Below are 18,385 nucleotides of genomic sequence, written 5' to 3' on the forward strand. Positions count from 1 at the left end.
GGACAAGACCCCCGAAGTCGGGAGAAGAGGCCGGCGGCGGGGAGGAAGAAAGCCGGACTCCTCCGCTAGTAAAAGAGCTACACACACATAGCGGAGGAGTCCGGCGAGAAGACCCCCGAAGACGGAAGACCCCCCGGAGCTGTGCAATAAAATATTTTTTCCCTGTGTTGTGTTTTTTTTTGTACTTTATTTCACAGGTGAATGGGTAGGGGTACATTGTACCCCATACTCATTCACATAGGGTGGGGGGCCGGTATCCGGGGGCCCCCTTCTTAAAGGGGGCTCCCGGATTCCGATAAGCCCCCCGCCCGCAGACCCCGACAACCAACGGCCAGGGTTGTCGGGAAGAGGCCCTTGTCCTCATCAACATGGGGACAAGGTGCTTTGGGGTGGGGGGGCCGCGCGGCCCCCCCTTCCCCAAGGCACCCCCCATGTTGAGGGCACGCGGCCTGGTACGGCTCAGGAGGGGGGGCGCGCTCGCTCGCCCCCCTTTCCTGGCCGGCCGGGTAGCGTGCTCGGACAAGGGTCTGGTGTGGACTTTGGGGGAACCCCCACGCCGATTTTTTTCGGCGTTGGGGTTCCCCTTTAAGCCCATTCCAGGCGGCGGAGCCCGCGACGTCTCCTTCGCGGGCCCCGCCTACCTGTACACGCGCTCGAAATGGGCGGATTTGCCTCCTCCTTACGTGGGCGAGTCCGTTCATTTCAAAAGTTGAGCGAACTGTTTGCCCAACCTTGTTCGTCAAACAGTCCGCTCGTGTGTGGGCAAGTCCGCTCATGCAAATTTTGAGCGGACTGTTTGCCGAAACTGTTTGACGAACAAGGTTGGGCAAACAGTCCGTGCGTGTGTACGCGGCCTGACTGTTAGATTACTGTCAGGTTTGGTTTGAGTAGACAATGGGTAGATACCATTGTTGTATTCAATTGACAGTTTTCAACAGTCCATCATTTCTACAGTTACAGTAAATAGGTATGTTTTCTGTTGTTTGGGTAACTATTGTAAACAGCCTGAAATAAAAGGGGGATTCAGACATAAGCTACACACATCATCATGCTTTGAAGATCAGAAGCCACTCATGATACAAGATTTGTGCCTGGTGTCCAAGAAGCATTGTTGCCAATGGAGATCACAAACATACAGTAACAGAAGATAAGTAACCTTTAAGTGTATTTGTACTGTTATAGAGCATAGGCTGCATTTGCTAGGCATTTTGCTTGTTAAAGATATCTGGGGAAAACGGTATATAGGATGCCCATAGGATTATTTATTCACCATCATACTTTAAAGATCGTTGGTTTAGCACACAGTTAGAGCCAGAAGAGATGATGCACATATTTAGTCACCATGATCTTCCTCCTGCATCACCATGTAAACTGTTGCTCCTCCTCTGCTTAACTCCCGCAGACTATTTCTATTGTGGTGTAAGAGATGAGGACATCACTCTTAGCCGTGTAAGGATGATGTTCCCAGAACTCCTCTCCTCCTGCACAAATCTTATTCTGAAGTAAAGTAATGTCGCATCTTCTTCTGAAAGCTAGAAGGACCTTCCACTGCCCTAAGTCCTTTATGGAGAACTTGACTGGACCATACGTTCCGACAGCTTCACCTGCCCCTCTGCTCCAGGAGTTCTTTATCACAAACCGTGTAATGGTAAAAACATTGCCAATGGCCATTTAATGGCAAAGTTCCTGCACAACTCTCCCTGGGTCTCTTTCTGCAATCAGCACACCCCCTCCCCCCAGATAGGGTAGACCTCCTGCTGCTGTATAGTATTCCATCCTCCACTTCACTCAGCCGACAACTCCTCCCCAGTGGCCTGTTACCTCAGCTTATATAGGAGGCCTGCCCCCTGCCAATACCAATTGGGGATTGGTCAAGGCTCCTACATGCATAGCTGTCCTTGACTTGTCCCTGATTTCGGAGACCTGTCCCTGATTTGGAACAATGTCACTCTGTCCCTCATTCCTCCTCATTTGTCCCTCATTTTGGTCTGATCTATATAGCTGTATATAAAATGCACTTTTTATCTATCAAAAAGTGTTTTCCAGTGCTAAAGCTTTCATCTGATTTCTAAATTGCTACATTTGTAAATTCAAAAAGCCAATATAAAGGAATAGTAGTGGTAAAAAAAAAGCACCTGTGGGTTTACCTAATCTTGTTTTTTTGTACAATTCTCCTTCAAGGGGGCGTGGCAAGGGGTGTGTCCTATGCCTGCATACTTTTGCCAATAGGTGTCCCTCATTCCCATCTCAAAAAGTTGGGAAGTATGCACATGAGCTGCCTGCCACTCCAATTCCAGGCCCTTCCCCTCTTCCAGAATATTCTCCCTGGAAGCCGCTGAGGCGCCTCAGAACTAGAGCACAGGTGGTCACACCCACGGCTACTTTGACCACTCCCAGCCCCCAGATCAAAACAGTCAGGCCTAGCTTGCAACATAGGCCTGGCTAAATTTGCCTGTGCTCTCCTAGTAAAAATCTTATTACTAGCACCTAACTATTGGTAGAGGTTGCTACAATAGAAAAAAATGCAATATATTATTTTTTTCTGGCTATGCTCTCTTTCGTAAAACACAAATCTAATCTAACAATCTGCCGGTGAAATGTAACTCCATTTCTCAATCAGCATTGGTTACGTACGTGAAAATGTCATTAACTTTTTTTCTGTTGAGATTTCAATCTAAGATTTATCTCTAAGAAGCAGCGGCCCTCTTATTCCTCCTGTATAGAATTGTATTGTACTGTTTGCATTGTAAAGTGTTACGCAAATTGTTGGCACTATATAAATCCTGTATAATAATATCAAATATCCTTATGCTATTTCAGTAAAGTGGGGTACCCACCAGTGGTGGCTGGTGTTTTTTTTGGGGGGTGGGGGCCAGGGTCATCTTTAATTTTGATTGGGCCCTGGGCAAACATTTTCTTGCAACCCATCCCCCCCTCCCCCCTCCATTCTGAGACATACAAAAAAATAGCAGGTAAACTCAAAATCAGTTTAGTGCAGCAGATCACGCAGTGATTGCAATTGTTTGCCAGAGGTTACAGCCTATCCTTACTGCTCGCTGGCTGGTTGCTAGAGGTTATAACACATCATTTATGCTTGTAAATTGGTTGCTAGAGGTTAATGCACATCATTACCAGTTACTGATTGGCTGCTAGAGATTAAAGCAGATCACTACTGTTCGCTGATTGGTTGCTACGGGCTAATACACATCATTACCTCTCACTGAGCAGTGGAGCAATCCTAAATAATTGAGCAAGTAAAGGGGCACATTAATACACATACTACAGGAGAGTGTCAGAGAGTGCAGACATACTACAGGAGAGGATCAGAGACTGCGGACATACTGCAGGAGATTACCAGAGACTGCGGACATACTGCAGGAGATTACCAGAGACTGCGGACATACTGCAGGAGACAATCAGAGACACTGCCGATATACTGCAGGGGATTACCAGAGACTGGGGACATACTGCAGGAGACAATCAGAGACACTGCCGATATACTACATCTCATCCAATAGAGCACCTTTGGGATGTGGTGGAATGGGAGATTCACATCATGGATGCAGCAACTGTGTGATGTTATCATGTCACTATGGACCAAAATCTCTGAGGAACGTTTCCAACAAAAGGGGTTCCAACCCGGTACTAGCAAGATGTACCTAATAAAGTGTCCGGTGAGTATATACTGTATATATATATATATATATATATATAAATAACATGACTAGAGGCCAGTGTCAATGGACACACCTACAGTAATTACTGTGCTGCTTCTATTGTTGGAAGAACGTGTCAGACCAGCCACAGAAAATTCCTGTTTATTCCGGAGCCCCGACTTACCTAATCACCCCGGTGCCACCCTAATAACTGCTTACCTAGAAGACAAACAATATTTAACCAGCGCTGTGTGTTTTGGCATCACTCCTTTGCTGTAGGTTGGGATGCCGGGGGACAGAGACATCGGAGAAATCCAATTGTTGCCGAGTTTGATCTCACCGGACTTCATAGATTGAATCCCAATCACTAAAATCTCATAGAATATTTAAAGAGGAGCTGCAGTCCGCTCACATAATTTGTAATAAAAACATCTTTGCCATTCTGAAGCTTCCCTCCAACCACTTTGTATATTATTTTATATATACATACTGTGATTCTGTACTTGCCAAATTTGCTGCAGAAATCTCCCTCCACTGAGTCTGGCTGCAGCCATTTTAACTGTGGGCAGCTGAAGCTGCTGCCTGTTCACTTCCTGGATTTACACAGACACACACTTCCAGCTCTGCAGCTCCCATTGGCCCTCTTATGACTCACCCCCCCCCCCCCCCCTCTTCCTGGAAAGCTCTCACAAGAGCGAGAGAGGGCTATGTATGATTTCATAAGCCTAGGCTAATGACCAGACAAGAAACAGGAAGTGGGCTGTATAAGGGTTTTACTGGCAGAAAAAAAATGTTTTACTATCTATTAATAGATGGAAAGATAAAAAAATAACTGAAGGTCCGCTTTAACCACTTCAGCCCCGGAAGGATTTGCCCCCTTAATGACCAGGCCTTTTTTTGCCATACGGCACTGTGCCGCTTTAACTGACAATTGTCGTGCAATGTTGCACCCAAACAAAATTGACGTCCTTTTTTTCCCCACCAATAGAGCTTTCTTTTGGTGGTATTTGATCACCTCTGCGTTTTTTTTACTTTTGCGCTATAAACAAAAAAAGCAAAAATTTTGAAAAAAAAGCAATATTTTTTACTTTTTGCTATAATAAATATCCCCCAAAAATATATATATATAAAAAAAAAGAAATTCCTCAGTTTAGGCCGATACGTACTCTTCTACATATTTTTTGCAACAAGCGTATATATTGATTGGTTTACACAAAAGTTATTGCGTCTAGAAAATAGGGGATAAATTTATGGCATTTTTATTATAAATTATTTTTTATTAGTAATGGCGTCGATCTTTTTATCAGGACCACGACATTGAGGCTGACATATCGGAAACTTTTGACACTATTTTGAGACCCTTGGCATTTATACAGCGATCAGTGCTATAAAAATGCACTGATTACTGTATAAATGTCACTGGCAGGGAAGGGGTTAAACACTAGTGGCCGATCAAGGGGTTAAGTGTGTTCCCTCAGTGTGTTCTAACTGTGGGGGGAGGGGGTGATGGGTTCACTAGAACATGACAGCGATCACTGTTCCCGATGACTGGGAGCAGTAGATCTCTGTCATGTTGCTAGGCAGAACAGGGAAATGCCTTGATATAGGTATCTCCCCGTTCTGCCTCTCAGTGACACGATCGCGGGGCCACCTGGCGGAGATCGAGTCTGCGGGAGCGCTCCAGCGGCGCGCGGAGTGACATATGGTTACGTCGTTTTGCGCACCCGTGCCACTTTGCCGACGTATATCGGCGTGATCCGGTCGGCGAGTAGTTAACATGTTAATGGCATTTTCAGTATTTTTACATCTGCCTCTTTCATTGAAATGATCCCTGGTGATCATGAAGGTCCTTGTTCAGGCACTTCCTGCTATGGAGTGACAATGCTCTGCCCCGTCTCCTAATTGTACTCCTGTGATAAGAGCATCCAATGGAGACTACAAGTGATTTTTTATTACAATAGGTTGGGGAGGGGGGGGGGGGGGGTATTGGAAATGTTAGTTTATTAAAAAAGCCTGAGCTGAGCTTTAAAATCTGTAGTAAGGAAGCAGTAAGTCGTTTTCTGGTGTTTGATGTTGGTGTTTCTTAACTCAAAAAGTTGGGAACAGTGGCCCCCAGCAGCAAAAATAAAAAAATGTATTATTATTTTTTATTTTTTTAAAAGGCCCTTTAAAGCGGAGTTCCACCCAAAAGTGGAACTTCCACTTTAAGCACTCCTTGCCCCCTGGCATGCCACATTTGGCATGTCATTTTTTTAAGGGGGGGGGGGGGATTGGGTACTTAGTTTAGAGTGGGACTTCCTGTTCCACTTCCTTCTTCCTGCCCCTCCCTGCCAGCAATCTTCTGGGACATGTCAGAGGTCCCAGAAGATTGCCTGGCCACTAGCAGAGCGCAGCGTGACTCGTGCATGCACAATGTGTGCCCGGCCACAAAACTGAAACATGACGGCGCCGGCAGAGAGGAGAGTTAGAGGAGTGAGGCTACTTTTTGTAGCTGCTGACTTTTAATAAACGAAAAAATGTGTGGAACTCTGCTTTAAAAAAAAAAAAAAAATAGAAAAAAATTTCCTTTGACGTATTGACACGGCGCTTCCCATTGTGTTTGTGCGCCGGACACAGTGCACTATGAGAAGCGCCACATCAATGCAATCACGGGATTGCAGATGAGGCTCTTCATTTGCAGGATTTTTACCTGCTTTGTGGCGTATTCCATCGCGCTGAACAACCTCCGCCCGTAGTATCACTGCTGGTGGGTGCTTTGTTCTTAGGATTAAGACGTTACTTCCGGTTTCCCCGTGCCAGAGGAAGTGGAATGAGAAGCTCCATGGAACGCACGGCCCGAGCGGAGCTGGTAAGTATGGCTCTAAAGCTGCAAAATAGGTGAACTGCAAGCGCCATGCTTGACGCTCGCAGTCCACTCAACTGTATTAGGAAAGCAAATGACTAATCGCTTTCCTAAAACTGAACCGCCTCTCTGCCAATCAGGTACTCGGGTCTGTTACCTGTCGCCTGATTGGCTGAATTGACAGGCGCCACTATTTGACGCCTATCAGGAGGAGAGGACGTGAGATGAGGCAGGAGATAAGACGCATGAAGGACCCCGCTCGTCGCCATCACCCGCTGCCCTACAGACACAGGTTAAGTGCCAAGCAGACGGGGGCACACTGGCAGAATTTAATGGGCAGTTGGGCACAATGGCAGGATTTGATGGGCACACTGGCAGCATTTGATGGGCATTTGGGCACACTGGCAGCATTTTATGGGCAGTTGGGCACATTGGCAGCGTTTGAAGGGCACACTGGCAGCATATGATGGGCAGTTGGAAACACTGACAGCATTTAATGGGCACACTGGCAGCCTTTGATGGGCCCACTGGAAGCGTGTGATGGGCAGTTGGACACACTCTCAGCATTTGATGGGCACACTGGCAGCATATGATGGGCAGTTGGGCACACTGGCAGCATTTGATGGGCAGTTAGGCACACTGGCAGCACTTGATGGCCACACTGGCAGCATATGATGGGCAGTTAGGCACACTGGCAGCATATGATGGGCACACTGGCAGCATATGATTAGCACACTGGCAGCATTTGATGGGCACAGTGGCAGCATATGATGGGCAGTTGGGCACACTGGCAGCATTTAATGGGCACACAGGCAGCGTTTGAAGGGAACAATGGCAGCATATGATAGCCAGTTGGGCACACTGGCAGCATTTAATTGGCACACTGGCAGTATATGATGGGCAGTTGGGAACACTGTCAGCATTTGATGGGCACACTGGCAGCATATGATGGGCAGTTGGGCACACTGGCAGCATATGATGGGCACAGTGGCTGCATTTGATGGCACGGTGGCAGCGTTTGATGGGCACAGTGGCAGCGTTTGATGGGCACAGTGGCTGCGTTTGATGGCCACAGTGGCTGCAATTGATTATTTTTTTCAAAAAGTTTTCAGTTAGTTTGCGCCCCCCCAAAATTTTGAGCAGCAGCCGCCACTAGTTGGGAAGTATGCCCATATGCTAACATGCAGCATGCTGATAGGGATTAGGCATGTCTGACTTGCTCTGTTACTCATTACTGAGTGCACTGGAACTCTGGTGCCCATGTGCTAACGAGGAGCACGCTGATAGGAAGAGAGAGCAAAGTGACATGGAGATGACCTCAGCAGTCTACTCATTCTCCTTTCACTCTCCAGTCACAATCTGGGGGAGGGACAAGACCTGTAAACATTACTGAACTGCAGAAGGGTAAAATCCAGACAGAGAGAGCTGTGCTGTGTGGCAGAGCTGTGTAAATCTCAGAACTGGATGGACAAAAAGAAAAAATCCTTTGCCAGGTAGAACGTTCCCCTTCTATGTAATTTATCTGTGTATTTTGCTGTTTTCAGAGAGTTAAGCTTTAAAGATAGACCCGTTTTTTCAGCCACCTGCCAGAAAAACACTTTTGAAAATTCACAGCTGCCTCGCTGCGGATGCCAAGTGATGACCTGTTTTCAGAGACAACTTAGCCGGCAGTGAAATATGTCTTCCACTGAGTGGATGAGGTCTTTACTGGTCTGCGTTCACTTTGTGGTTTTTGGAAGAAGAAGAGTAAAGATGACCTGCAGCCTTCATATGTCAGCAGCACATCGCGCCCAGACAACGCCTACGCATCACAACACAGCGGCGATTGTTTGCTGCGCTGCAATGTTTACCTGCGAGCTTCTAAGAGGCATTACCAGGAACAGAGAACGACTGTCACCAAGAAAACACCCACAGCAGGCCGATTAAAGGAAGATGATTGATGCGAGCTCATTCATTCGTCAGGGAAGAATTCATCCTTTATTATGATGGCTTTATTAAAGAAGAAACAAAAGCAACACTAATAATATAAGTCAAATGCACCTGTACCCCCCCCCCCCACCAAGTCTGTGCACTCTCCCCTCCCCCAAGGCACCTGAACCTAACCCCACCCGCTGGTATCCTAGTCCTACTGGAAGCGCACCCCCCTCCCCTTTACACCCAATGCCCCTACACCCAAACCTCTCCCCAGACTGTCACCATAAAAGAGCACCCCCTCCTTTACATCCAATGCCCCTAAACCCAAACCTCTCCACAGACTGTCACCCTAAAAGGGCACCTCACTCCCCTTTACACCAAATGCCCCTAAACCGAAACCTCCCCCCAGACTGTCACCCTAAAAGGGCACACCCCTCCCCTTTACATCCAATGCCCCTAAACGGAAATCTCCCCCCAGACTGTCGCCCTAAAAGAGCACCCCCCTTTTACACCCAATGCCCCTAAACCGAAACCTCCCCCCAGACTGTCACCCTAAAAGGGCACACCCCTCCCCTTTACACCCAATGCCCCTAAACCGAACCCTCCCCCCAGACTGTCACCCTAAAAGGGCACACCCCTCCCCTTTAAAGCCAATGCCCCTGAACCCAAACCTCTCCCCAGACTGTCACCCTAAAAGGGCACACCCCTCCCCTTTACACCCAATGCCCCTAAACTGAAACCTCCCCCCAGACTGTCACCCTAAAAGGGCACACCCCTCCCCTTTAAAGCCAATGCCCCTGAACCCAAACCTCTCCCCAGACTGTCACCCTAAAAGGGCACACCCCTCCCCTTTACACCCAATGCCCCTGAACCAAAACCTCTCCCCAGACTGTCACCCTAAAAGGGCACACCCCCCCCCCCATTACATCCAATGCCCCTAAACGGAAATCTCCCCCCAGACTCTCGCCCTAAAAGAGCACCCCCCTTTTAAACCCAATGCCCCTAAACCGAAACCTCTCCTCAGACTGTCACCCTAAAAGAGCACCCCCCTTTACACCCAATGCCCCTAAACTTCCCCCCAGACTGTCATCCTAAATGGGCACCCCCCCATTACATCCAATGCCCCTAAATCGAAACTTCCCCCCAGACTGTCACCCTAAAAGAGCGCCCCCTTTTACACCCAATGGCTCTAAACCAAAAACACCTCCCTTGCTCTGCTTTAGGCTACCTACTAAAGTGCAGGAAAAACATAAAATCTAGAAGAGTTACTGAGTTTACAGTTTGTGATGTCCTGAAAACCTGCATCCTGCACAACCTGTACCTTTAGGAGGTAGTTGATGAATGCAGAGGTAAAATGGAGATTTTTTCTTTTACTTTTTAATGAGGATAAAAGCATATTTCCCTTTTAGATTGTAAGCTCTAAGGAGCAGGGCCCTCTGATCCCTCCTGTATTGAATTGTATTGTAACTGTACTGTCTGCCCTCATGTTGTAAAGTGCTGTGCAAACTGTTGGCTCTATATAAATCCTGTATAATAATAATAATAACAATTTGCCTTTTTCATACATAAGTACCTGTATGTGTCTACAGACTATAATATGGTTTCTACAAGATGAATATAGTAAGAGAGATATTATTACAATGTAATAACATGTCTGGCGGTAGACAAATGATTATATACAGGGCGGTGTCATTATAACATCTTACTGAACACATTCATGTTGGATCACCGACATCCCATAATACTACGTGTTACATCTTGTAGAGATAACATCATTGAAGTCTTCTTGTCCTTATAGCAGGAGTAGGCAACCCCCGGCTCTGGTGCCGCAAGTGGCACTCGACTTCCTCCCCGTCAGCAGAGCAGCGCAGGGAAGTGTCAGTGAGACAATAATGCATTCCAATCACACAATTCCCCACAATGCACTGCGCCCCCCACACATTGTACAAGATGGCAAACATTGTTTGCTTCTCTAACTTTGCTGTAGCTGCGATCGTCAGCTTTTGTGATGGGGAAGAGATTGGGTGCAGTTCTGCTGGGGGGGGGCGGTCCCTGTTTCCAGGAGGAGGAGTTCTGCCATTGGCCACTGCTAAAGCCAATCACAGTCCTGCTAGCCCCGCCCACCGTTTGGAGGAAGATGAACCGCTTGGTTGCCACTACCAATCTCAGAAAGAAGGGATTTCATTGTGATTGAGAAAACCCCATCAGGTGACAGTTTGTGGAATTACTGTTGAGCTTCTGGGAACTTTGCATCACTTACTACTGAACCCCGGCACTCTGTGTCCCTTTAAGCCACAGCCAGTATTCAGCACAATGAAAATCACATCCAACCACTTTTTCTCAGCTGCGGGGGCCCAACTTATGATCCTGCACACAGGCCCACTGCTTTCAGAAAATCCATTCCATATGCTGGTATGTGACATAACATCACATACATCACATACGTCCCATACATCCTATACATCATACATCACATACATCCCATACATCCTATACATCATACATCACATACATCCCATACATCCTATACATCATACATCACATACATCCCATACATCCTATACATCATACATCACATACATCCTATACATCATACATCACATACATCCCATACATCATACATCACATACATCCCATACATCCTATACATCATACATCACACATCAGATACATCCTATACATCATACATCAATACATCCTATACATCATACATCACATACATCCTATACATCATACATCACATACATCCCATACATCCCATACATCATACATCACATACATCCTATACATCATACATCACATACATCCTATACATCATAAATCAGATACATCCTATACATCATACATCAATACATCCTATACATCATACATCACATACATCCCATACATCCCATACATCCCATACATCCCATACAAACACGTGGGCTGGATGTGAGAGGTGGATCAGCAGGATGAGTGTGCTAGGACAGGTAGATGTGTCTCATCTCTGCTTCTTTTCACCACTCTGCATATCACACATATCATGGACAGGACTTCCTATTACAGAGGCCACCGAGTAAACAGGAGATTCTCCTGTATGTAATCTGATGGTGCTCGTCCCGCCCCCTTTCTGTCCTCGCCGAGGCTGCCAGAACGATAAATACGATATACATCTTTTGTGGCTCCGCAACGAATCCACGAGCACCGATATGTTGGGGGCCACAAAAGGTATATATATCCAAATTACCAGCAGGGCCGCATTAAACCGGAACGCAGGCTGCAATTGGCCCGCGGGCCAGACTTTGGACATGCCTGCATTAAGGTGAAAAAAAAAAAAGCCTTTGTACAACAGTATTGTTAAATATATATATGTATATATCTAGATATATCTATCTATCTATATATAGATATAGATACTATATAGTATATATAGTATTATTATATAGTATAGTATTGGGACACCTGCCTTTACACACACATGAACTTTAATGGCATCCCAGTCTTAGTCCGTAGGGTTCAATATTGAGTTGGCCCACCCTTTGCAGCTATAACAGCTTCAACTCTTCTGGGAAGGCCGTCCACAAGGTTTAGGAGTGTGTCTATGGGAATGTTTGACCATTCTTCCAGAAGCGCTTTTGTGAGGTCAGTCAATAATGTTGGATGAGAAGGCCTGGCTTGAAAGTCTCCACTCTGATTCATCCCAAAGGTGTTCTATCGGATTGAGGTCAGGACTCTGTGCAGAGCAGTCAAGTTCCTCCACCACAAACTCGCTCACCCATGTCTTTATGGACCTTGCTTTGTGCACTGGTGGAGGGGGGATTATGACATGGGGTTGTTTTTCAGGGGTTGGCCCCTTAGTTCCAGTGAAAGGAACTCTTAAGTCGTCAGCATACCAAGACATTTTGGATAATTTCATGCTCCTAACTTTGTGTGAACAGTTTTGGATGGCCCCTTTACTGTTCCAACATTACTGCGCACCATAGACACACTCCTAAACCTTGTGGACGGCCTTCCAAGAAGAGTTGAAGCTGTTATAGCTGTAAAGGGTGGGCCAACTCAATATTGAACCCTACGGACTAAGACTGGGATGCCATTAAAGTTCATGTGCGTGTAAAGGCAGGCCTCCCAATACCTGTATAGTGTATATACAAACACACATGTTGTTTGAGCTTTTGGGTGCACACCCTAATCCAATAGGCTGCACCCACCTATGCATAGGATTGTACTCTGAACCTCTTTAATAGCCTAAAGCCCAAATAGACAGAAAATCAGGTAATGTGATGTCCAATCATGTTGATAAAGGGATTATGAAATGTTTTGGGATCTCATCAGTATATACTGTACGTATTATCACCACCAAAAAACAAAACAAAAAAAACTTGGATATTCAAGACTCTCCACACCTGGAACTCAAACAGTGGAAAACTAGACCAATTCCATTCTATTGTTTCACAGTTTACATAGAGGCTCTGACTACACTATTAATTTCTATTCATTGTTTATTGTGTTTAATTCCTATTCAAATATTATATTTCAATCACATTCAAGTAGGATGTCAGGGCTATCGAAGGTCAAGCTTGTTGATACTGACCCAAAGAGGCAAAAAAAGGCAGAGTATTGAGGTGGATAGGACAGATTCCAATCTACTAAGATAAGGTGTCATTTACACGGTATTGGGTCTAAAAGTGTCCCCAGCACTTTCAGGACATTTGACCACATTCTGGTTAACCTTTTAATGCTCTACTGAAAGATATACAGTATATAAATTTTCACAATAGCTGTGCAATAGATCCCTCTGTGGTGCTTGACGTGAATCCTAACATCTAAAGCAGCCTTTCTCCAACAGGGTTCCATGGAACACAATGGTTCCTCCAGAAGTTGCAAGGGGTTCCTTGAGCTGTGGTTGACTAACTTCTCATATGATGGTTTCCTTCATGATACCAAAGATCTTTTTAGCTGTCTATGGGGGTGACATTCTGATTACCATGTAAGGGGGGGGGGCACATTCTACCCACTGACCACCAATGTAAGGTATGTTTTACTACTAACCCCCATTAAGGGGTTCCCTAAACCTGAAAACCGTGAGGTGAGGCTGATTAACCTCCTGGTTCATGGTGCCTGCATGATACCAATGATATTTTTAGCTGTCTGTAAGGGTGGCATTCTAACCATCACTGTAAGGAAGGCATTATTTCCTCTGACAGCCAATGTAAAGGGGACCTTCTTACCACTGGTCTCCAATGTAAGACACATTCTTCCCACTGATCACCAATGTAAGGGGCATTCTTTTCACTGGTCTCCAATGTAAGACACATTTTTCCCACTGATCACCAATGTAAGGGGCATTCTTTTCACAGACCACCAATTTAAGGGGGGTATTCTTCTCACTGAACACCAATGTAAGGAGCATTCTTCCCACTGATTACCAATGTAAGGGGCATTCTTCCCACTGATCACCAATGTAAGGAGCATTCTTCTCACGGATCACCAATGTAAGGGACATTCTTCTCACTGATCACCAATGTAAGGAGCATTCTTCCCACTGATTACCAATGTAAGGAGCATTCTTCTCACGGATCACCAATGTAAGGGACATTCTTCTCACTGATCACCAATGTAAGGAACATTCTTCCCACTGATCACCAATGTAAGGGGCATTCTTCTCACTGATCGCCAATGTAAGGAACATTCTTCCCACTGATCACCAATGTAAGGGACATTCTTCTCACTGATCACCAATGTAAGGAACATTCTTCCCACTGATCACCAATGTAAGGGACATTCTTCTCACTGATTACCAATGTAAGGAGCATTCTTCCCACTGATTACCAATGTAAGGAGCATTCTTCCCACTGATCACCAATGTAAGGAGCATTCTTCTCACGGATCACCAATGTAAGGGACATTCTTCTCACTGATCACCAATGTAAGGAACATTCTTCCCACTGATCACCAATGTAAGGGGCATTCTTCCCACTGATCACCAATGTAAGGAACATTCTTCTCACTGATCACCAATGTAAGGAGCATTCTTCCCACTGATCACCAATGTAAGGAGCATTCTTCTCACTGATCACCAATGTAAGGAACATTCTTCCCACTGATCACCAATGTAAGGGGCATTCTTCCTACTGATCACCAATGTAAGGAGCATTCTTCCCACTGATCACCAATGTAAGGGGCATTCTTTCCACTGATCACCAATGTAAGGAACATTCTTCCCACTGACCACCAATGTAAGGAACATTCTTCCCACTGATCACCAATGTAAGGAGCATTCCTCCCACTGATCACCAATGTAAGGAGCATTCTTCCCACTGATCACCAATGTAAGGGGCATTCTTCCCACTGGCCAGTGGTGGCCCATCCATAGAAGGCGCACTGGTGCTGCCTCCCCTATCCATGTGTATGGTCCCATGATCTACATATGAGGGCACCGGACTTTGGATTGCAATGCAGGGTGGGTTTTTCTTTGAAGCACCTGATTAAAGTGTTAGCCAGTTGAAAGTTCAGAGAGTTCTTTGCCACGAAGTGCCATGTTTAACTTCCAGTGACCAGTATGAGAAAGTGTGAGCGGGAACACCAAATTTAACACACCTGCTCCCTATATACACCTGAGACCTTGTAATACTAACGAGTCACATGACACCAGGGAGGGAAAATAGCTAATTGAGCCCAATTTGGACATTTTCCCTTAGGGGTGTACTCACTTTTGGTGCCAGCGGTTTAGACATTAATGGCTGTGTGTTGAGTTATTTTGAGGGGACACTGTTATACAAGCTGTACACTCACTACTCTACATTGTAGACAAGTGTCATTTCTTCAGTGTTGTCACATGAAAAGATAGAAGAAAATATTATATAATATTGTTAGATTATATATTTTTTATTATTATTATTATTATTATTATTAGGTATGGGAATAAAATATTTACAAAAATGTGATGGATGTACTATACTCACTTTTGTGAGATACTGTACCTAACACTAAAGCCTCTCACTAGCTGAAGCCCTAGCAGTGATGGCTAACCTTGGAACCCCAGATGTTTTGGAACTACATGTCCCATGTAGCTTGACTACACTGCAGAGTGCATGAGAATCTTGGGAAATGTAGTTTCAAAACATCTGGGATGCCAAGGTTCGCCATCACTGCCTTAAAGCATATCTCAACCCAAGAACAAAAAAGTAATATATTCAACCTTAGATTTGGGAGCTGCATTCATTTTCTTGTATTTCGCTTGGTGACCCTGCCAGTAATACACTGCCTACCCTAGCGTGTCTATATATATACAAAATATATCAATATATATATCAATATATATATCAGTAAATATATTGGTGTATAACACGCACTGTTTTTCCCCTTAAAATCAGGGGGAAATCGTGGGTGTGTGTTATACACCGATCCCCCGACGATTGTGAGCCTCTCTGGCTTTCAGCCGCTCTCACAGTCCCGCATTAGCTACTCAAAGCCACCAAGTGCGGCCGAAATCCGGAGAGAACAGGCAAAACCCGCCAAGAGCAGCCGAGAGCCGCCGAGAACAGCCAAAAGCCGACGAGAATGGGCGAGAGCTACTGAGCGCCGCCGAGATACACAGGACATCCGGCTCTGTATCTCGGCAGCGCCATTTTTAAATGGCAAGGCTGCAAATGACACTGACAAGGCTGCAAATGACACTGACAAGGCTGCAGATGGACACTGATAAGGCTGCATTGATGGGCATTTAAATGTAAGTTTTTTTCCTTAAACTTCCCTCCTAAAAGTTTTTTTCCTTATAATTCCCTCCTAAACTTGGGGTGCATGTTGTACCCTGGCGCGTGCTATACGTTGATGTACTGTGTGTACATATATATCTGTTTGCCTGGAATTTTGGCTTTGAGTGAAAGAAAACCAATGTAGTGTAGCGCCTACCCCAAATTTCTGGGAGCCTAGTGGTGACTACCAGAGGTAGGGAGTTCTCTCTTGAAGCCCTCCCAGCCACCTCTTGGATCCCCGGTCTGTGAAGAGTCACCTCTGGTACTTCTCTATAACTCCATCCCTCTCAGAATTGTTTCCGGATCTTTGGCAGGCTTTTCTCAGCAGAATGTTGAACACCCGGATAGGCCTAGCAGCCAGGCGAGCACCTGAATAGACCTCAGGCTTCAGGCTTAGTGGCCTGGCTTAGCAGCCAGGAGCTGTTTCACACACATCCACCCAGGCCGCAGCCCTGGGCAGGAAGGCTTACTTCTCACAAATAAATACCTTTTCCCACCATTCATAGCAGCTAATCTGATTGGCTGAGAAAGATATGTTTTATTCATAACCTGAACTCACTGTAGCCTACCGCACTAATGTCAAAGGCAACAGCACCACCTACTGACAAAAGGGAGAAACCACTGCTCAACAGGATTAGGAGGGAAGACAGCTGACCTCTAAATACTACAAATTAGCCAGGCCGGCTACCACCCAGCATAACTAAATTTACCTGTAGCCCTACTTTTAGAACAAGAGTGCTACATTAGTAATGGTTAACCCCACATGGAATAGCTGTCATTATTTTGACTTACAGATCCGAGATCGATGATGAAACAGTCGCCACTGTTGAAGCTGGACCAGTTGAGGGGAACCTCCGTAGCTCGGACCACCCTCCGGCCTTTGATGTGTAGAAGTCTTTTTGCAGAGAGATCGTTAGTGACCACATGCTGGAAACCAGAAGCCACACCACCAGCCTGAGAAATAAAGGACATATGTTAGGTTTCTAAGTATCTCATATACAGTATGGGCACTGACGAGGAGGCACTTATGAGGCGGCACTGATAAGATGCACTGATGGGCACCGATAAGCTGAACTGATCAGCAATGATAAGCTGCACTGATGGGGCTGCACTGATAATCAGTACTGACAGGCTTGCTGGTTATTGGCTCTCCTTTCCTCACACAGAGACAGCGTGTAAGGAAAGGAGTGCTTATAACCGGCAAGTTTGTTTGCATGTGATCAGCTGTGATTGGACACAGCTGATCACATGGTAAAGGGCTGCTGTGATTGACTCTTTACCGTGATCTGTGGTCACCTGTGTCCCAAGGACACAGCGGTCACAGAACGTGCCTGATGCATGCCCCCAAGGGGCACACAGGAGGCGGAGTTCTGGGGAAACAGCCATGCACGCCCTTCCAGAACTGAAAGCCTGGGCTATAGCAGTCTTTTGGCTAGAGCATGGGCAGGAATAGGTTAAAGTGGCAGTAAACCTCTTAAATTAAAAATAAAGGGTATCCTTCTATAGTGTATGATTTTCTCTATCCAAAGCACCCAGTATCATTTCTGTCTGCTTTCTCTTTCCTTTAATATCTTCATGAGTTGCTTCTGACTATCTATGCCAACACACAGCAGGTGACTAACAGCCTCAGATGTGCATGTTTCCCAATGAGACTGTGTCTCTGTTTTGTCTTTTCCCTCCACTCAGGTCTTAGATTACACTCAGCTGTTGTATGCTGTGCAGTGTGTGATATCAGATATCTGCCCCTGCTTTCTGGAGCTGAGAATTTGCCTTTGATCTTTGTAATTTAAAAAGGCTGTAGAGACGAGAAGGCTGCAGATAAACAGATACAACTTATGTAGGAGGATTTGTTTAAATCTCTTTGTAATGCCTGAGGCTCGTCCCTTCACTGGATATATGGAAGGGTTTATAACCACTTTAAAGTTAATAAAAGTTCTGAAAATGCACTCATTATAAGATGTTATCAATCTGAGAGGAACAAATTTGTTTAGATAGATGGTCTAAACACATCTAATCATAAATTATAATTGGTTCCTCTTTAGCAAAGCTTCATTTTTCAGTTCCTTTTTCCCAGCGCTTACTTCGTTATTACAAGAAAAGAGAAATACAGATAACAGAATGAAGACAAATGTGGTGTTATGACTGTTTTTTCAAATTCATCAAAGTATTAAAATACAAAACAATAAATAAAAAATTTAAAATGCAGAGAAATTAAAATACATTTTAAAAAAGATTTCTAT

At 45.3% G+C, this 18,385-nt stretch overlaps 1 protein-coding gene across 1 annotated transcript in view; it reads right to left on the reverse strand.

Moving 5' to 3' along the window:
• SCIN (scinderin) overlaps window positions 1-18,385 on the reverse strand; it is a 178,256-nt gene that overhangs the window by 120,477 nt on the left and 39,394 nt on the right. The window contains exon 3 of the mRNA XM_077490713.1: window positions 16,938-17,099. Coding sequence (XP_077346839.1) covers window positions 16,938-17,099 — 162 coding nt within the window. The remainder of the gene's footprint in view (window positions 1-16,937; window positions 17,100-18,385) is intronic.

This window comes from Lithobates pipiens, unplaced genomic scaffold, assembly GCF_037356315.1.
Source record: "Lithobates pipiens isolate NorthernLeopardFrog02 unplaced genomic scaffold, aLitPip1_a1.2 Scaffold_19, whole genome shotgun sequence".
NCBI lineage: Eukaryota > Metazoa > Chordata > Amphibia > Anura > Ranidae > Lithobates > Lithobates pipiens.